Source organism: Typha angustifolia, chromosome 3 (assembly GCF_048772165.1).
Source record: "Typha angustifolia cultivar Huaian chromosome 3, ASM4877216v1, whole genome shotgun sequence".
Lineage (NCBI taxonomy): Eukaryota > Viridiplantae > Streptophyta > Magnoliopsida > Poales > Typhaceae > Typha > Typha angustifolia.
In genome coordinates this window covers 6,953,910-6,974,623 of record NC_133241.1, presented here as the reverse complement: position 1 = coordinate 6,974,623, position 20,714 = coordinate 6,953,910, and the positions used below count along the sequence as shown (strand labels likewise).

The 20,714-nt window shown below is 35.0% G+C and overlaps 2 protein-coding genes across 7 annotated transcripts; one reads left to right on the top strand and one right to left on the bottom strand.

The window, feature by feature from the left end:
- Nucleotides 1-310: 310 nt before the first annotated feature.
- LOC140780039 (uncharacterized) lies at nucleotides 311-10,480 on the bottom strand. 5 transcript variants are annotated; one of them, XM_073125351.1, is made up of 20 exons: nucleotides 10,387-10,480; nucleotides 9,677-9,788; nucleotides 8,490-8,594; nucleotides 7,214-7,270; nucleotides 6,998-7,068; nucleotides 6,303-6,402; nucleotides 5,561-5,631; nucleotides 5,302-5,402; nucleotides 5,111-5,214; nucleotides 4,968-5,021; nucleotides 4,787-4,842; nucleotides 4,632-4,670; nucleotides 4,376-4,520; nucleotides 3,525-3,706; nucleotides 3,381-3,448; nucleotides 3,149-3,221; nucleotides 3,022-3,083; nucleotides 2,021-2,945; nucleotides 1,382-1,672; nucleotides 311-797 (listed from the first exon to the last, which is right to left on the bottom strand). In XM_073125351.1, the coding sequence occupies exons 2-20, from the start codon at nucleotides 9,752-9,754 to the stop codon at nucleotides 524-526; spliced, it is 2,856 nt and encodes a 951-aa protein (XP_072981452.1). In that variant the 5' UTR covers nucleotides 9,755-9,788; nucleotides 10,387-10,480; the 3' UTR covers nucleotides 311-523. The 5 variants fall into 5 exon arrangements, with proteins under 5 accessions (XP_072981452.1, XP_072981453.1, XP_072981455.1 ...); XM_073125352.1 differs by lacking the exon at nucleotides 10,387-10,480 and adding an exon at nucleotides 10,126-10,370; XM_073125354.1 differs by lacking the exons at nucleotides 7,214-7,270; nucleotides 8,490-8,594; nucleotides 9,677-9,788; nucleotides 10,387-10,480 and having other exon boundaries at nucleotides 5,302-5,385; nucleotides 6,303-6,397; nucleotides 6,998-7,041.
- Nucleotides 10,481-13,438: 2,958 nt separating this feature from the next.
- LOC140758468 (uncharacterized) lies at nucleotides 13,439-20,334 on the top strand. 2 transcript variants are annotated; one of them, XM_073094650.1, is made up of 13 exons: nucleotides 13,441-13,679; nucleotides 14,484-14,568; nucleotides 14,670-14,740; nucleotides 15,271-15,385; nucleotides 15,571-15,650; nucleotides 16,520-16,604; nucleotides 16,702-16,782; nucleotides 17,697-17,791; nucleotides 17,924-17,974; nucleotides 18,662-18,742; nucleotides 18,962-19,034; nucleotides 19,807-19,884; nucleotides 20,112-20,334. In XM_073094650.1, exons 1-13 carry the CDS (start codon nucleotides 13,573-13,575, stop codon nucleotides 20,142-20,144), a joined length of 1,035 nt encoding a protein of 344 aa, XP_072950751.1. In that variant the 5' UTR covers nucleotides 13,441-13,572; the 3' UTR covers nucleotides 20,145-20,334. The 2 variants fall into 2 exon arrangements, 1 of the variants encoding a protein (XP_072950751.1); XR_012104114.1 differs by lacking the exon at nucleotides 20,112-20,334 and having other exon boundaries at nucleotides 13,439-13,679; nucleotides 17,913-17,974; nucleotides 19,807-19,871.
- The last annotated feature ends 380 nt before the right edge of the window (nucleotides 20,335-20,714 follow it).

Below are 20,714 nucleotides of genomic sequence, written 5' to 3'. Positions count from 1 at the left end.
GCTTCAGAGTCAAATGAGAATTTTGAGATGATTCAAAGGACAGAAAGGAATCGTGAGATTTATTTGAAAACAATTAAAAGCTTCACCAAGAATATGAGCGGCAAAAGGATATTAAGGACAAAGACATTACCTAGTTGCTGCTGTTGCATTAATCATTTGTGAAGAATATTATGTACTAGTAAACACTTAATGATTTAAAATGGTTTCTTCAAACTAGAGAAACCTACTACTTCTTAATATTTGCAAGCTTGGAAACAGAGTAATGTGACGTTGCTGCATAGAGCAGAAAGAAATATTAAACAGGAGAGGATACTGATGAAACCGCTGTCTTAATAGATTTACTGCAGTCGCTAGATACAAATGAAGGAATTTGGAGCTGCAAATCAAATTGATATTGGTGGAAATTTGACATTCTCAGCAGGCCAGCAACTGCAGCCATGGAAAGAATCACAAAGAATGTGATTTTTAGATATATATATTAGTACTAGAAATAATGCATCCACCAATCAAGAAGATTCCCACATCATGACCTCAGCCTATGGCAAGTAATTTCATAAATAACTCGCAGAAAGCTTTTTGATTTTTCTTCTTCAGGAACAACGAGAAGTTTTGCAACTCTTGCGAAAGATGCTTGATGTTTTAAGACAGAAATTTCTTTGATATCTGCTTGTGGCTCCTTGTGGAGCTTCGGCTGTGACAATGCCCACTGCATTGCCCATATAGCAAGAGGTCGCATGTAGCATAAGGACCGGTACTCGTCATCGTTATTCCAAGCTTCGGGGGTTTGAAAAGAATACCTGTATATTAAAGTCGACATGGTAAGACTTTTTGAGAGAGATCAATGGAGAAGAAATTTTGAAGAACATCATTTATCGAGGAACATAACAGGAAGTTGAGATCCAAATAAATGCTGAGAATTCGGCATGAACCAAATGACACCACTAAGTTGTTCAATAGAGTCTACTGTCATTCTAATGTTCAATAGAGTTACCTTTTAATAACAAGCAGTCAATGTCTGACACATTTCAATCATAAAAGATGAGAAAAAACCTTAATTCTTTTTTTGTATGCATACCTTTCAGCTAAGTTTTTTTTCCTTTTCTTTTTGTTCTTAAGCAGTTCAGATTAACTCTTGCTTGTCAAGGAATTAACTTGAGGAGTATAGACAGAAATACTGTATTTTGAAGGACATATCTTGATACATATCATAAAAGCATAACGAGCTCTGAATGAGAAGAAGATTTACTTTCTTGTAGAATCTTCTGGAAAAGTTCACATGTACCAATGTGAACTTTTGAGGAAAATTCTAGAAGAGACATTCCATTCTTGATTTCGTAAACAACTTGTAGTTATAACAGAAGCAGGAGAAAACAATACTCACCCGAGTCCTTCTGGAGACCAGGCAGCCTTATAGCTCCCTTCTGCAGTTTTAAATCCTTGTTCTACCATGCCTTCTTGAATCATAGCAGCAGCAACTGCATATGTTACACCAGGCCATATTTCTCTTGACTGCATGGTAGACGTATCAATAGTGCCATCTGGTCGCATCCCATTAATTGCTCCCCTTTTGCCATCCTTGAATTTCATGACATTGAAATCGAAAACCTTTTCTAGTGCACTTTGTGCTTTCTCCTCATCAACAATAGGTGAGAGACCACATGCTCTAGCATACCTGGAATGTGGTTAAGTTGTTAGAGAGAACGTTCATGACTCATGAGTGTAATAACATATCAAGATTGAGCTATATCCAAGAGTTAAATAGAGAAAACAATTTTCATTGCACAAACTTCTGGCACAAAAAAACTTTGAAGGGGTTCAAAGACCAGACTTTAGCAATTTCTCATATCTCTCATAAAATAGTAGAAAAAAGCTATTAATAGAAATAAGACACAATTAGTATCAAAGTTCAATTATAGCCAATGAAATGGCGATTAAACTACTGATGTGCACTTTAAGAAATGAAACCCCATAAAGCTAATATACTGGTGCACATTCACTCTATGATCATGCCATCACATACCACTGTCCTGCCAATTGATCAGCCTGGATAGAAGAACTTGTCCTGCTGCCACTGTTATCATAATTGAAGTAAGAACCATTCCACAGATTTCCATACACAGATTTTGCCTTCTGATACTTGTTCCAGAAAAGTTCTTCAGAAGCTTTGTCATCAACTTCACGTGCCATTGCTGAAGCAGCCTGAAGAGCAGCTACCCAAAGCCCTCCACTGTACGCACTTACACCGGTAACTGACCATACGTCGTAAGTCTGATCGGGGAAGCTTTCATTTTCAATCATACCATCTCTATCCTTATCAAACTGATCCATGTATGCCATTGCCATATAAACTGATGGCCAAACCGCTCGTGCAAAGGACTTATTGCCAGTGGCTATTGTGTCTCTGTAAACTTGCAGCACAAATTTGGGGTTAAGGTCCTTCCATCTGTTTGTGTTATGAAGAGTGTATGCATTTAATTTGAACCATGGATCTAGCAGTCCAAGATCATGAGGAACAGCACCAAGAACCTTTCTTGAAGCCCAATTGCCATCATATAGAATTCGAACCTTTTCAGGATCATGCATCATTACTGCAGCAGCAAAGTCTCTTTGAATGCTAAGTTCAAGTTTTGGAAACAGCATGACAAGAGAGAAGGATGCATAGAAATGGACATCGTATGTATTCCACATATAATACTCAATCCCCTCAAGGTATAGAAACTGCCCAATATTTTCTTCATTCTGAAGCAAAGATGTTCCAAAAGCCGAATTTGATGCAATGGATGCATGCATTTTATCAAGTATTGATGCCATTCTGTCGAGGATGTCTACTGCTGTTTTGTTTCCTGGGGCGAGCTCACTTAAGTTCTTAATTTCTCCATTTGACATATCAAGAGAGAACCTCCTTTCTTCGATCGTTGACAAACTCTGAATTGGTGGTGATCCATCTGTGTATCAATAGTCATGCATGCATTATAAATGTAATTGTGCACTTTACTTAATAAAAAGAAATGAAATAAGTACCTGTCCATATAGTTCCTCCGGCATTAAGGTAGTATAGCTCATTGAAAAGAGTGACAGGGTACCTGCAAAATTTTTAATGATATGTTATATCTACAAGCTATTGTACGAGTTGATAGTTGAGCTTTACCATGGTGGAACCCTCTTGTCTTGTAAAATAGGTCTTTGCCATTCTTCAATTTGGGCTTCCCAGGAACCATGCTCTAATTTTTTCAGACGAAAGTAGATACTAATATCAAAATTCCTTCATCAAGAGTATTAATAGACAGAGTTACACTGGAATTGATTACAACTGAAGAAAGGAACCAAGAATAGCATCACAGTCCCGCATGCATGGAATGTTAATGATGTTAAAGACATACCAAGAATAGCATCATGTGCCAGACTTGCTGCTGCATCACCATCGATGCCATAGAATTTCGTATAGCGCCTGCAAAAATAGAGTGAATCAGCACAGGTAACTGGTTTGTTTCTCTATGAAATTGTCTGAATGTGGATGAGATAACCTGTGATAAATCTTTCCACTATGAAATTTTACTTCAGGGCAAGCCCATGCGAGAGAAAATGTCACAGAATGGGTTGCTTGAGAAGAAAGTTTTACTGAAGCTGCAATAGCTGCTCCAATTGATGAACCTGGTTTGGAGCACATTGATGTGTTGCTGAGATCTAGGTGATTGAAGGATCCATGCTGTTACAATCAAATGTATGTCAGTTAGAAGCAATATTATGAATTATCAAGAATGTGAATCAGTTTTTTCTATGATAGGAATTCTCTCATGAAAACATAGCAGTTTCTTTTTTTGGCAGATAATATTAATTAGACATTTATATCATAAATGAAAATTAATAAATAGTACAGAAGTCAAAGGATAAATGAGTATAACCACCGTACAGTGAACTAAAGGAAAGAATAACAACTAATAAAAGAATAGAATATGCAAGCAGCAATATCACCTACCACAGGTATCTTTACTATGATTTTAGAGGTGAACATACTCACAGCTCGCAGTAAGTTGCCAAGATATACATGAATACCATATACTCTATAGGTGTCTTTGATGGATTGAAAACAAAGTGCTAACATATAATGCATGTTTCTAACACAAAACCTAGACGCACTAAAAATGTTATACAGAAAGTCAGGATGACAATTCCAATAATCACCAAGTGACATTTTGTAACAAAATGCAGGTAACTATGATTAAGTTGAATGTGTCACTGAAACGCTTGATTCAGTTCTCTCTATCAGGGTCATAAAATAGTGAAATACTATCAGGTATGTAACAAAGTGGGATAGTTAGTTTCAAATTTTCAATAACACAAATTGGAAAATATGATGAGAATAAATGGTAAAAACCTCTTTGACAGCATGCCACATGTCTCTGGCTGTAATTGTCTCAGATTTCCCCGATATCTCAAAGCAGGGACATTCAGAGACATGAACATCAGCTGTCTCTTGTGCTGCTATTGCAAATGTTACGGGAGGTTGTCCATCTGCAGTCCTGCTTTCACATACATACTTCAGAAAATACATCACAGAATGACAATAATATATGGTAACATATGGCAAGAGAATGCTACTTATTATTTAAAAGTTATGAAGTGGAATATACTTGTGATGTAAAAGTACTCCACGCACACCGTCCTTTTCTCTGCAAATTAATAAATTCATCTCAATGCAGATTTCAGCCAATTGAGAAGAATGAACTGGTAAACTTTATATAAAAATTTAAGACGAGATAGCTCTTTATTTACAATGTCTTCTTACTTCATCTTGGAATTGGAATGATATCCAGATAACTCAGATGTTCCACCAATGGAGTTCTGCATATTAAATGAAGATAGATAAAGATTGTCCTATTAAGTATTAAGAATTGAAGCATAAAATGAATCAGCATTTCTGTCATGTTAGATTCCACAATGACAGTGATGTCAGTATCTGAACTTACAGCCCATGAGAAAAGCAAAGTTACATCTGCAGTAGTCTTCGCCATATTGATCAGCTGAAGGAATCACACAACAGCTGCTTAAGAACAATAGTAATCTATTTGAATGCCAAAAGTAATTCATGACAAAGCGAAGTATCTACTACCGTGAAAGTGAACACTGCAACAGGATAGCTGCTCTGCTGGTAATTGTGGGGAATAATTGGAGATAGCTGACGGCAAATTATTTTAAGATCTGGGTCAGGTTCCCCTGTCAAGAATGTAGAGAAAATGATTATGAAAAACAAATGCAATGCCACTGACATATTGCAAGAATTATTCAGTGATATGACATTACCATCATATATGGTCCAAGCTCTTGGATATAAAGCATGATAAGTAGAATTTTCTCCAGTCAGGTTCCAATCCCAGGATCCAACTCCTGAAATGCTATTTCCTCTGAATATAAAAAGCATAAAGAAGATTTTCAAATTTCCAAATTCTTTGATTTTAAGACAGAGACTAATAGTTACCATAGAATATAAATACTCTAAAAATTGATGAATAGTACCCTGAATGTCAAGGAGAAACAAACAGAACAGAAAAATTTTGCTCACTTAAGCACTTCTGGATTTGCTGGGGACAGTACGGTGGAATACCTCTTACCATTTGAGCGTGAACTAAAAACCTGAAGCAGAAAATAGCATCCTCGATTTATTTAAAGAACAAAGAGATCATGGTTAGATGAGGCTTTGCAATATAATCAGATAATCACAAATTGGCAAGTATTTTTAATTCCTTTAAAGGTATAACTGATCAGAATATACCAATGACAGTTAACTAGCATCACAGAGGAAGAGAACTGTTGATGAGCAAGTTTCATTGCATTTCAAGAAAACAGTATACCAACTGAAAAAATCCAGTAGATAAGCTTTCTATAAATAGTTTACGAGTGGCATCTAACTTAATAGTTAGTCAAGATGCTTATCCTTTATAACATCACCTCTTTATATGCCTCACTAATAAGGGGCATGTTGACTTCTTGAAAGAATCGAGTTGACTTTCTATGCATCCACACTGTCTATATTCAAATTATGACCAGAAATCAATTCTATTTAACATCACCTGTTTACACGCCTCCCTGATACATATTACCCACTCAATCAAAGGAGAAATCGCTTGTCTATATACTTTCCAAAGATTTGTTTATTTACAACTAACGACCATCTCAAATAATAAAAATTTCAACATAATGTTTTCCTAATAGTCATTATTGTAAGATATTCTTTGATCAGCTATCATGGCTTGCTATTTCTTTATTTAGCAGAACTATAAGGAAGAAGACTAAGCAAGACTTACAGAAAATTGATTTGCTAGTACAGGTTTATCTTCACATGTTGCAGGGAACAATTGCCACCGTTGGAAATCACCTTTGTAACTTCTCCCAATACTTCCTGCACTAAAAGTAGAATTTTCCAAGCATATGAGGAATATAGTACAGGTCCAGTAACAACTAAAAGTAATAGCTAGAAAAAAAATTATGCAAAAAGAAATGTATAAGATATTCCCCTATATAGAATAAAAGAAATGTGAGAAGAGTTGTAGAGCAATATGAAAGAGCAAAAGATTATTGAAAATGTTCACTGAAGTGCAACAGAGAGCTTAATGATTTTCAACATAACAATGAAAAACAAAACAGAACATAAAATAAAAAAGGAAAGGCCACTTATAAGTAAATGTCCTTGAAATCAGCATTAATGTCCAATGTATCAATTATTTTGCATTAGTGTGTAAGTGGCGATAACATAATTCCAATTAGTTCATGAGCTCTTGAAAAAATACGGCAAGCAATTAGTTCATGAGCTGTCACATCCTCAATAAATTCACATTTTGGATTTAGCCCTCAGTAATAATAATAGATAAATAAGGATATGCAAGGCCAGCCTAAATAAGTATATAACTTTTCTTCTGACTGTAGTTATGATAAGCTTAATGGATGCTGAACATAGTACAGCTGCCAAGTTTATTGCCGAGAGATGTTGCACTAAACATACCCAATACCACCCAAAGGAGCTCCCTGAGAAGATTGGGCAACGCGCTTCTTCATAGGATCAATAACTGAAGGCTGTAAAATGTAATTAGGTAATAAGATGTCTGAAATTCTTGAAGATTATGATATGAGAGTTTGATCTATAATTTCCTTTAATGCCAAAACATTTTTTCCTTTTTGTGAAATAGCACAGTTGGCAAGATTATATGTAAAAACATACTCTTCCTTTTGAGGTTTCTTCAATGATGTGTCGCCCAAGTCGAATACCAAGATGAGCCTGCAGAAATAAAAGAAAGAATTGAAGTTATCAAACAAGTGAGAGCATTGAAGTCATTCCGCATGCGGCAGGCCATCCTATGCGGTGAATGTCCTAAGGCTTTGATATTTTCAGGTCATGAATTAAGCATCCTAATATCTTAAGTTTGTCTGCTTAAATAGTTGAGTAGGAAATTCTTTCTACAATAAATTGACAGTTAAGTGCCAGATAATAAAAGAATATGAAAAGACTATACATGCTACTTACCAAGACCTGCAGGCTGCACTCTTCCTAAGGTGAATTGGGTTGTCACAACAACCGAGAGCTGCCAACTATTTTTCTACTCTTCAAATAAATAATTTCCCATTTCAGCATTTAAAGAAGGCACCTTATCGATCAGCCATGTAAAGATGATCATGTGCCTCGTGTAATTTCTAGATTCCATTTCTTTCAGAGTTACTATACACCACCCATATTACTATAGGTGTTTCATCTTTCCTCGCAACTTTTGTACATGTTTTGTGAAATTATTTCTCCAATCTTAACTTGATCAACATCATCATGTGAATTATTCATATATGCCATCTCATTTGTTGTTCGAAGACCTCATCCCACATAATATCTACTGCATCAGATCATATGTTTTCAACAGCACACTGAATTGCAAATAATTAAGTGCTAATTCTGCAATATCCATTTTAGCAAATATGTTTGTAATTCCATTTGATATTACATTGGATCCATCTTATATTTTTATTATTTCAAATTTCTGCTTCACCGCACCTCCAGCACCTTAATCTTTTCTGTGCTATCTTCTTGAGTGGTTCCCTCAAATCGTCCTTACCTTACAACACCCTTTTACATTTCCTTCTTGACAACTCCATCTGTCCCCCTGAAAAGGCAGTCAATTTTGAATTTCCCCTTATTTTTTATGACATTCCACATAAACATCCTAAAACACCCTCAGATTCTACGAAAAGACCAAAGCCATGTAAGTCAATATCAGCAGTAATCAGTTTGTCCATTTTTCCCAACTCAGTTTTTGTTGTGAACTGTGAACTGACATTTCAATGTGCTAGGCAAGATTCAATAATAATCTCTCCAATTCAACCACCAAGAGACTTTACAGTAAGATGGACTTCTATGAAAACTAATAAACTCTATAGCAGAATCATTTAATGCCTATATGTGAGATTAACAAGAATGAAAATACCAAACATCATCAAAACTCAAAAGATACCAGTTGCAGCTTCTCTAGCAGGGTTAAAGTAAATGCTGGCAGTCGGTGTCCCTCATTGCTCACTTGTCGTTGCCATGTTAAGGGTGGATGCTGTGCAGGATCCACCTTTATCAACAAGAAGGTAAGTGCTTAGTACAATTAAGTATAAAATGGACTTCTATGTAAAAAGCTTTTTCATAACGCATATCTCAGTTTAATATGTTTATCCAAAGAAGAAGCAGAATGATATAAATAGGAGAGGAAAGGACAATTGTCAAAGTTCCTCAAGTAGACACATCATGGAGAAATCCAGAAAGAGTCCTAGTCTACTGGAGCCAGAGCATTCTTATCAACAGAGTTAAAATTGTTCTGATTGACATGAGGCAATAAAATCGAGATAAGAAAAAGAAATACTTAGAAATTATTTTATGTCATTGGACTATACAGTAATAGCTTAATGAAAAGCAAGAAATAGATGAAGAATTAGTCTAGGACATCCGATGTGCAAGATACTACAGATATAGAAATCTTGAATGTGATAGACAAAAATAATAACAGCCTTTACATGTTTGATCTACAGTTTCAAATAATTTCTCTTCATAGCAATAAATCTTATAGCTTATGATATTAAAAGTGCAAATAGAGAGATCTTGTGTGAATATTAGGAAAAGTGGATGATGTTTTTAGCTAGTTGGATAATTGAAAGGATTGTATCTGAAATACATGTTATAATCGTGATGTGCAACACATATATGGCTATACGGGCAGAGATTACTTCTATTTTGGGAAGAAAGGAGATTAAAAAGAAACTCAAGGTCATTAATCCTAGAAAAAAATATTCAAACTCCCCATTTGCATCATGATCTTTTATCCCATATATCACTGCTTAAATTGGCAAGTTCTTAGCTGAAACATTTGATAGTTGATATGCTCATCCTTGCTGTCCAATCTTACTTGCACCCAGATTCACATTACAGGAAAAACTAGAGAGGTTTTCTTTTTTAAAAAAACAAAAACACAAGAAAAGTTGAGAAGGATTGTGGTGATAAATACACAGTGCACCATTAGGGAAATGATTAAAATAGAGAAGAGATACTTAGAGATTGAGGCAATTGATGACAAGGCCTCAAAATACATTTTAACGGAGCTTCCATCACAGCAAGTAGCACCTCAATATAAAATTGATGGAAATATGAAGGACAGCTTACCAAAGTGGCATTTTCCTCAGTATTTGGATAATAGCCAGACACATCCTTCTCTGCGCCATCGACTCCATCCTCAGGCATTTTTTCAAGGCAAAATCAGACAGCTTGGAGAAACCTACAGGAAAACTACAAATCTAAGCGAGTACAACTTTAAAGAATCTGCTGTGTTAAAACTGCCACTAATTTGAGTGCATTATAAGAAATTCCTGAGGATTTGTTAAAACTACAAATCACGTACTCTAATCAAAGAACCAAATCCATTATAAGAAATTCTTGTGCTACAGTAAGAAATTACCACTACACCTCTCACGATTATGTCCAGTTGATATGATTAATACTTCGTCGACAATTTCTTTTACAATGCAAATACAAATGCAACATCGCAAAGTAAACCGAAAGATAAATCTAAGGAACCTCAGGTTGGACGAAAGGACGAAATCATAATCACATACTATTTACAATGGGAAAAAAGTTAACAACTCCTAACACTTCCAAACGCTTCCATATCCAGCATCCAGATCGATCAATCCAACATCAAGAAGAAAATAACAATCAAAATTCCCGATTTACTCCAATAAATGGCAGTGCATTCTACAGCATTAAAAGGATTCGAAGGAAGGAAGGATCAAACTAGTCGAGACAACGATCCCGGATCCACACAATGCCGCAAAAATATCCAACGATAACATCAAATCAAGAACAATAACCCTAACCTGGGGGGGCGAAAGAGAGAGAAAGAGAGAATTCGAAGGCGATGACGATTTGGATGGCAATGGAGTGTGCTCTTAACGACAGAAAAAAAGAGGCGCATAATTCCCAAAAGCCAAAAAATATCTGGCAGTCATCATCCGAGACGTTCGAATCTCTCGTTTGTAACACTCCATCACTCCTAACCGTCCGATTAGAGGTCCGAACACGGACGGCTTATAAGAAGGCTTCAGGGGCCAATCAGACGGCTGTGGATCTCGCTTTCTTTGGGTAGTAGTTGGTTGTCGTCTTCTGGCTGCCTTTAAAAGTCAAACCCCCGCTCGTAGAAAACTCTAACCGTCCGATTAAATCAATTGGTAACGCATCCGACGAAGGTAAATCGACACGTGGTAAGTGCTAAGTCCGAACTTTAAAGGCCTCGGAGGTGTGAGGGGTTTAAGCGTACGCGATTGGTACTAAATAAGACGAAACGTGGCGTATACCGTACTGCGAGGTCGTTATTCGTTAGGATTTTTTTTCAATCAACACTCCGTATCATGTAATAAACATATAATGTAGGGTGTAAAATGCATAAGATACCTTCATATATTAATTAGAGTCCAAAACCATGCACTAATTTCTCTATATATTAATTATTTCTCTCTGTCAGCTAATCCTCTGATGCCCATGCGTATATATGTTTACTCTGGTAATGCGGTAAACAACGTGATGACATGAATTGATCACGATATATATAATGGAAAGCATGGTCGTCGTCTTTAACAAATAGTAAATGGCAAATTATATTTTACCCCTCATAGTTAAGTCTAAATTCACTTCACTCCTATTGTTTTATTTGTGTCGCCACCTTATAATTATATTTAAACTAATATTTATAATATTTATATGATTTAAAATTTGATATACTGAGAATTTTGAATAATCTTATACAATCTTGTATCTAATAAGTATTTTTAAATTTGCGACATAAGTTGGTCAATTATAATAAAAAATATAATATTCAAACTTATTAAGAAAATTAACAGCGTGATCTTTTAAGGCATTTTAAGCAAATTATATGGATAAAATGATAAATATTTAATATGGTAGGATATGAATAATAATAGTAACAATAAAATATATCATAGTGTTTTTATTTTATTTCTTTTATGTTTTCGATTTGTATGCTTACATATCGTTATCATGACAAACACGTAGACATGAATAATATACGACATGCTTCGATATTCATGCGTGCATGAGGTTTTGTACGTCATGCATGACGTTCATGGAAATATTTCTTATGAACAAAGATTCTGATTCTTTAATCCCAGAGTTAAATATATTTTACTTTATATATGTCCAAAATTATTTTATCTATCAGTAATTGAAAAAATCTAAAATGAGTGATACTTTTAAATTTTCTGTCTAAATAATTGAAACACGACCAAAATATCCTATTGGTTTATTAAGACAAAATTGATAGGATTTTATTCTAATTTTTTATTAAGCATTTAGGTATTGGAAGATGATACGATTCGATCTATATTGGCTCCACGTATGACATTGGGTTCATTGGGATGAGCTTATTTATTTAGTTGAGTTTGTTAGAAGCAATAAAATTATTTTTGTCGGGGCACGTTCAAACGCAGGAATCGCGTTCTAATAGGGGGTGCGAACGCCTATATCACATTCGCAAAAATAGAGAATGCAAATAACGCGTTCGAACAAAATCGAGTCATTCGAACGCCTACACAACGTTCGTATCGACAGAGAACGAGAATTCTTCGAATACACCACGGCGAAAGTGTGAGTTTTGTTAGGATTTGTTAGGGTTGTTTAGAGTTATTTAATTTAGTTGAAGAGTTCTTAGGGTAAGCCTCTATATATATGTAGAGGAAATCCTAATTGGAGTGGAACGATGATATTGGAATTAGTTTTGGCCTTTTTATCTCTTTCTCTACTTCTCTCTAGCCATTGGCGTCTTCTCTCACCTCCTGTTTTTCACCGCCCAAGTCTCTAGTTAACCTCTTCCAGCTTCTAACCTCCCTTTTCTACAATAACTTTTCCCTCTTCATACTAAGAATTAAATCTAGCATCTATGTAGTCATTGGTGGGCTATCAAGCTAGAATCTAATTGACCTTCAGTCACTGTTTGGTCGATATCTTGAAATCTAACTGTCCGAATTCCGTGATCTTGGATTCGTTGGAAAGCTCTCTCCAAGAGCAACAATATATCCAAAACTTAGGAGGATCCGTTGGTTAGACTATTCGCATATCCCCTTAGAAGTTATGTATTTTATCGAGTCCAAAATCGTTACGGATTAGATTAGGCTGATTCGTAACAAAAGACGACATGTGTGGAAAAGAAAAAAAGACAAAAAAATTAGGTATTAAAAATAAAAAAGTGCTTAGATATGGGAGGAGTATTTTTGTCTATAAAAAATTAGAAAACAAAAAAAATGAGTTTGCCATTCAGTTTTTGCTATGTTAATTTAAATAAAAAAATCTAACGATATCCCTTCAATTGTAAGTATAGTTCGAAGAAATTTAGACATAAGTACAAATGGATAAAATATATTTAACCCTTGATCCTATTAGATAATTTTATAATGACAAATGTACCCTTTTTAAGTTAATTTCGAGATAACACCTTTATTTTTTTTAGATAAAGTGAAAAAAAACCCTTTTTTTCTTTTTATTATCGTTTACACCCTACTACATCGTTATTTATTATTCTATCCTGTATTTTGTTTTAAATGCCTCAAAACAGATACCGTAATATCAGTTAATGAATAATTAAAATATTTATTCGTTACTTTTGACCTTAACATAGTTCTCAATTTATTTGATTAATCTAAAAAAAATTGCTAATAAAAGAAAAAGTAGAGTGTTTTTGATAGATTTTCCTATAATTTAATAATTTTCTGATGAAGCAAAAAGTAGGGGTCAAGTTACAAATAGTTTTAAATGGGGTTGTTAAACACAAAATTACTAAATTGTCTGGTGGACCGCAGGTAAGGCGTAATTAACATGGATCCTGCCACTTGGTAATAGGCCTCCATCAAGAAGTTTCTCTCGCTCACGAGTCACCGCACGAGCGGTGCATGCCACCTTCTTTCTTTCTTCTTTCTTCTTCCTTCCCACACTCCCATTTCTATCGGCCTCTTCCTTCGCGAAGAATTGAATCCTAGAAGAAGAGGACGAAATCCATGGAGCCCTCCAATCTTTCCTCCCTCCAAGAAGACGCGCCGGAAGAGGTTGTCGTCTCTTCTTCGCCTTTCTCTCCCGATTCGGTCCCCCCGCGCCCCGCTTCCCGGTGAGAAACCATTTCTCGATCCATCGCTTATCTTCCTCGATTTGGTTCTCTATTAGTTGGATCGGAGAAATCAAGGACTCATTTACATTGCAACGTTGCATTATAGTTACTTGAGATGATTTTAGGAAGAAACTTATGCAAGACGAGTGGAGAACTGGAAATGCTTCTAAAGTTTTCTGAAATGGTGGAACTTGTAACTGGTTTTTTCAAATTGTATCGTTACTTGATAAATAGGCAAACTAGGGTTCTTAGTTACTTGGATTTGTCTTTACAGTGAAAGGAGTGGGTGAAAAGTATTATATTCTAGTTGGTATTTGTTCTTTTAAAGTTTACCTTATGAATAATTAACAAACATTATAACTTGATATAAAAATCATGACTATGCTGTAAGTATATCTCTCCCGACTCGTTGTCCATCTAGATTTTGACTGTCAGGACTGAAAGGGATTTAGCTCTTCTTACTCACCATACCAACTGTAGTGATACATTCCATATCGTGGAAAAGTGTAGTTTCAGTCTGCAGATGGATAGCAAAATTTATTAGAAAATAGCATGTATTGATATGTAAAAGTGTAATTATTAAGTAACTAATATGCTTATAATTACTTTGTCAAGTTGTAAACTCACTGCTGCTTTTGACATGAAACTTATTCAGGGTAATAATTTTTAGGAGGTTCTTGCAACATCCGCAATGTGTATTTTTACTTGGTTAGATATAGAAAGGACTTGTTGATCGATGCCAATAGTTTTGGTTGCATGCTTTTAAATGAATGAAGCTATTGCATTTCTGAAATGTTTCTACAGTAGTTCACTCCAAAAGTATGCACCTCTAGACTGGTCAGGTTATCTTGATGAAGAAGAAGATGTAAGAATTCAGGGATCAGACAATGTGAGTAACATTATCATTATCACCATTAGCATCGTAATTTATGCTTTTTCTTGCATGAAAAGTTGAATCACATTGTATCTCTTTCACTTCCTCACTTTCAGGTATTTCATGTTTACAAAGCTGGATCAGAAGGACCAGTTGTTTTTTGTTTACATGGAGGTGGCTATTCAGGGTATGCCTGTACCGAATTGAGTAATTTGTTAATTTTTAATGGATGCCCTTGAAGATTGACACTTCTAGTTTTCTCAAATTCACTGCAATTACTATCTGTAAATTTTGGATCTGACCATCTACAATCTTAAAAGAATGTTCAGGTTCCTTGCAAATTATGTAATGCAGATGGTTGTATTGTTGCTTGTAATTCTAAATAGTCTATTAAAGCAATATGATTCGCATTACTACTAAATTTCTAGAGAGTTTATTGCAGATATCAGTGGAGGTTAATTTGTGATTAGAATGGATCTCAATGTAATTTGGTCACTGATGGACGATTTCTGATCTCTTTCTGCATGTTATTAAGATCTTTAGTGTACCTAATATGTTACTGATATCTGTTATTAGAGTTCTAATTTTATCAACGCATTATTGTGAAAACAGTATATGATATGTCCAACCTTTCACAAAAAGGTTAGAAGGAAATATTTCTTGACATTTTTTACTTTCTATTCTCAATATGATTATTAAAATTTCATTCTGCTCCAGGCTTTCTTTTGCATTATCAGCAAGTAGAATCAAGGAAAAGGCTCGTGTTGTTGCAATGGATCTGCGAGGGCATGGAAAGTCCTCTACTGACAATGATCTGGATTTATCTATTGAAGTATGTTCCTTGAATCTTGGTAAACTGTTTGTGTAGAACAAGTTCAGATTTTTGACTGAATATTTTTCTGTGGGATCTTTTTCCATCACTCTGTTAATCACTTAGGTTTCTTGGCCTTTTGAGAATCCTTTTATGTTAAGCAACATCCTTCTAAAATTTTGCTTTGCAACTCTTTCCATTCACAGACTCTGTGCAATGATGTTTTGGATGTTTTGAGGAGTATGTATGGAGATTCTGCACCAGCAATCATACTTGTTGGCCACAGGTTTTCCACTTGGAGACATTGTTTGCTTGAATTATTTTGATTTTATCAGTCATCAACTTTATTTCACTGAAGTTGATTTGCATTCTCTGAGTTACAGATGTACTCATGTCGTCTCTTGCAGAATGTGCATCGTACAATTGTGGTTTATAACTCTATGTTATAAGTTTGTAATGATGAACATGCCTGACACCTTTCCACAACCTCTAGAAGATTTGAAAGAAAAGACCATTGAAAAAGAAGAAAAGTTCCTATAGAGCATTTTCTTCACGTTAGATCTGGGGACAATATGCATGAGATAGCTGTTCTTGTTAGACTGTCTTTTGTGGATCCATGCTTAACAGTACTGTGGAAGCAATTAAATTTTCATTACAACAAGGGAAGAGTGGTCAGCCTGATTTCTTAACCACAGGATACTAATAAAGATTAAGAAAAAATAAAAATGAAAGCGAAAGTGCTATTGAAAATGTAATGATGGAAGTCTCCTTAGACAACTAGTTGTTACTATCCTATATGATAATTGCATTCTATGCTAAAATGTGTGTGAACAACATGCTAAAAGTGAGGAGTGAACAATATTTCTTTTTCCTCCCTTTTCTCCCCGGTGTTTTTTCCATTTGGTTTGTCACTATGTTAGAACTTTTTTACATGCAAACTAATACCGCAATAAGCAAAAAGGCTCATCTATTTTGATCTTGGAGAGAAATAATCTTTTTTTCCTTTTGGACATTTGCTATTTTGCTACAAGTACATGAAATAAACTTGTACATGTATCCATATCATACTTTCTGATCTGTAGTGCCATAATCTGCAAGTAATGAACTATTTCCTTTTTCTCCTTTTTTTATTGGTTTTGTTCTCCCCCTATTCAGCATGGGAGGTTCAGTAGCTGTACATGTGGCTGCAAGAAAAGCCATTTCCAGTATAACAGGACTTATTGTCGTTGATGTAGTTGAGGTCCGTTTTTACACTCGAAAATATTCTTAGCATGAGTTCCATTTTCATTTCATATACTGCTCACATTTAGTTCTAATTCATTTAACTTTTGAAATAGGGAACTGCCATGTCATCGTTGGTTCATATGCAGAAGATTCTATCAAGTCGAATGCAATACTTTTCTTCTATTGAAAAAGCAGTATGTTCAACAAGATCTACTATCAACTTTCTTCAAATATCAGCGGAAATTATTTGATGCTTCTTTTTATATAGTAGCTGCTGGCTGACTTTCAAAAATGTTCAGCATAAGGATAGTTGTATTTTTCCTTATGGATTTTTGCATCAAATTTTTGGAGGGTTCATGGCAAAATTTGACCTTGGTTCTAATGTGAAGTCAACCCTCTATATAGCAACAAACCCCTTGCCTACTTGAATTTAATTTTTCCTTAACAGTAAATGCTGGTCCCTTTGATGTGTGAAATTCTCTTGAGTTCCCTATCAGGGAATAGATGCTCACTTCATGAGTAGATGTTGTACTCTTCTTATCCGAGTTATATTTTGCTGCAAGTACTGATACTAGTATGAGTTCCTAGATCTTTTGTCCAAGGAGCTAAGGAAATTTTGATATATAGTCTTGACTCTTGAGTATCAAAGAGCTAAATAATCTTGGGTATAACATCTGATACGTACCAAAACTGCATGATAGAGCATGTTATTTGATTGAAATCTTTTCTGCTAGCAAACAGTGAAACTGTTGTGGGATTAATATTGATTTCAAATACAATATGATACTGCAGTAACATACTTGCTATTTTGTCACTCTGGAAAGTGAAGCCTAAACATAAAATCTACTTTTGCTGGGATTTTTTATGTATACATTAGTAGATATTGTTTTCTTGTTGATCATTTGTAATGGGAGTTCATGATTATTAATATCAATACCATTTTCTTACTATTATTTGGCAAGTGAAATTATCGAATTAAGTTTGATCTATACAGCCAAGTGAGGTGCCATATCTGATATATGATGTGCAGAACCATTGATTTGCATCTAAAAATAAATACTATTTCTTTATCTTTTATACAATTTGGAAATATTATTCTCTTCAATAGGTTGAATGGAGTGTAAGAGGTGGCCCATTGAGGAATGTTGAATCTGCCCGTCTATCTGTTCCATCAACTTTAAAGTATGATGAATCAAAAAAATGGTAAGCAATTCCATCTGACAACCTTTTTTTTATTTGCTTTACAGTTTCATTAAATAATCAATGACAGCAATAACTTTGCAGCTCATATATTCTGATTTATCATGAACTAACTGTACCTCAGTTTTTTTGCAGTTATACATACCGTACACCTCTTGAAGAATCAGAAAAGTATTGGAAAGGCTGGTATGTCCGTATCTTTGCAGAAAAGTTGGTAACATCTTTATGGAAAATCACCTCATAATACTTTCTTAACACATTGAAGTTCTAACACAAAAGCTCACTTCTGTCATTTAAATTTGAAATATCATGAATTAGAATTAATCAGAGTGTAAGGTAGTGTTCATCGGTATCATTGATCAGTATCTTGCATTGTTGTTTGAGGATTTCAAGTGGGCATTTGGAGAACACTAGGCTCAAAGATGACTACCCAAGTACCCAACTTTATGAAGCTTGCTACGGTCACTGTTCAACAACACATCTTGTGAAATCACATTTACTACACTAATGATGTAGCGGAGATTAGTTCAGGGTTGGAAACCCTGGAAAAAGAATAAGAGCAAATGAAGCAAGAGAGTATAAAGGAAGGGAGGGTATGATACACAGTTGAAATACACTTCGATACAAATTTGATGCATGATAAAGGAGTGGGACCTACTATGCAGTAGTGGAATTGATATAGAGAGGGATAAAGAACTTCATATGGCCATAAATTGAGGCAGTAGTGGAATTCTTGTAGGCAAACATAATCAAAATGATAATTAATTTTTCTAGATAATCTACTGACAAGATTTTGGATTCAGCCTATTTTTTCATGAATTCATTTTCAGCATGTTCATAAATTGAGGAACTCATTATTTTCATGCTTTTCAGGTATGAAGGCCTCTCAGATAAGTTCTTATCATGTCCAGTTCCAAAACTCTTGCTATTAGCTGGAACAGACAGATTAGACAGGTTCTAATTAAATTACTTGTCGGTACATGCTCTTTTTAGTTAACTTGTCTTGTAAGACCATTCATTTTTTTTTTCTTAAATGTTATTTTGAATTGGATTTATGTCAAAGTTTGAATTTTTTTTTCCTTGAGCTTTATGGATGGTGCATCAATTTGTATAGCTGGGTTAAACCTTTTTTTTTATCACCGATTGTGTAACATGTTGGTTATGTTGCAACAGAGCTCTAACAATTGGTCAAATGCAAGGCAAGTTTCAAATGATTATTGTTCGGGCCACTGGACATGCAATTCAGGTTACTTCTTTTCTCAATATCAATTTTTCTAGCCAGCAATAGATGTGATGCATATATTTTTGAAGATTTAAGAAACTCAAACTGGGCAGCATCCAACAGGCTGATGTAACTGTACTCTAGCACTTGTATAACACCATGCTGAAGTGAGATGTCATGTAGTGAAGATGATTATGGCCTGCTTACTTGGACATATTCAAGAAGTCAAACTGTATGTGGATGAAAGTGGCTCTGGTTGGAAACTAATTTGTATCATTCAAATTATGGAGCTTTAAGTAATACCCTAAACTAATACACAAAACTTCCTCTGCAAGTCATTAAAACTCCAAATACAAGACGCTGGGAAGTATGACAAATATTGGATTATGCTTCTTCTTAGACCAAAGTCTCACTCTGGTCTTTCAGGCTTATTAAATCAAACTAAAGCTCACTAGACAGAATGTTATAGATTTTGCAATTGTTTGTGATGTTAGTTCTGCACCTGAGAAGCAAACTGATAGAAATCAATAGATTTTTTAATCGAATTGTGCAATTTCTGAAGGGTCAGAACATGTTTAATAATAGCTAGAAACTATTAAAGAAGATCTTGTGAACTACGACATGGTTTTGATACCACGTAATTTATAATTATCAGTATTACTAAACTAAATCCAGTAGCATGGAATTTGGACTTGAATTCTGGCCTTTGGCATATGATGGATGTTGAAATATGAATTTTTCTGGGCTTTTAACTATAGTGCACTAATTGATGCTTTGCTTAAATTGCTTGTTTCAGGAAGATGTACCAGAGGAATTTGCATCACTCATACTGAATTTCGTATCTCGCAATCGAATAGGCCCTCATGGTGTTGAGGTTTGTAATCTACCACAGCTGAAGTAGTGCAAGCTTGCACAAGTTTTTCTCCATGTTTAACTTCTAGAGATATATTTTTCTCTCTTTATTACCTTCCTGTTTGTTAGGACTTTCTCTTTTTTATGCTTCCTGGTATTTCTGTTGTCTTTCTCAAGAAATTAAAGGATGTGCTATATGTCAACAGCCATATGATTTTTTCTCCCATTTATCTATATGCATTTCTGCAGATACCAGGGCTCATCCGACGACCACAACACTAGAACGATGTTGGATGGAAACGACAGAAGTATGTGCTGTGTTTCAAAATGCAACTTCCAGGAGAGATTTAGAAGCTTGTAGATTGGCTTTTTTTACTTACAATCATTACATAAAGCATGTGATATTTGATGCGTGTGTTCTGAAACTTTTTTAACAAATTTTAAGAAAGTAATATTTTCTTTTTCAGTGAAAGTGCTCTCTCTCTCTTTTTTTTCTTATGACGCAGTTTTGTGTTCCACTCCCCTGTACGAGGGTAGAGTGGGAATCCTCATTCAACTTCTAACCCTTTTAACCATCGAAGCTTTCGAGATTGTTCATCTTACTTCGTTATGTATTTCTTGGTAGAATCATTTGCTGTTTATCCAAAGGATCTAAGTCTGATGTCATTGTCTGTGCCAGCAATCTATCAGCATATTTGTGTGTGATCGATGATCTTTTGGTGTGCCTTATGTCTAATCTCATCATGCTATGCCTGTGCTATTTGTCCTTCTTTGCTCAGTAAATTACTCAAAATTGTTACTGTTATCTTTCTCTTCCAAATAGTCAAGATAGGGCTCACTACGATTAAAGGG

Coding starts and splice junctions, on each gene's coding strand:
- LOC140780039 (XM_073125351.1), bottom strand. CDS start 9,754: ATGCCTGAGGATGGAGTCGATGGCGCAGAGAAGGATGTGTCTGGCTAT. Junction 7,271..8,489: donor TGCTAGAGAAGCTGCAACTG/GTATCTTTTGAG, acceptor TTATTTCTGCAG/GCTCATCTTGGTATTCGACT. Junction 2,946..3,021: donor CGGAGGAACTATATGGACAG/GTACTTATTTCA, acceptor ATTGATACACAG/ATGGATCACCACCAATTCAG.
- LOC140758468 (XM_073094650.1), top strand. CDS start 13,573: ATGGAGCCCTCCAATCTTTCCTCCCTCCAAGAAGACGCGCCGGAAGAG. Junction 17,792..17,923: donor TATGATGAATCAAAAAAATG/GTAAGCAATTCC, acceptor GTTTTTTTGCAG/TTATACATACCGTACACCTC. Junction 18,743..18,961: donor GGAACAGACAGATTAGACAG/GTTCTAATTAAA, acceptor ATGTTGCAACAG/AGCTCTAACAATTGGTCAAA.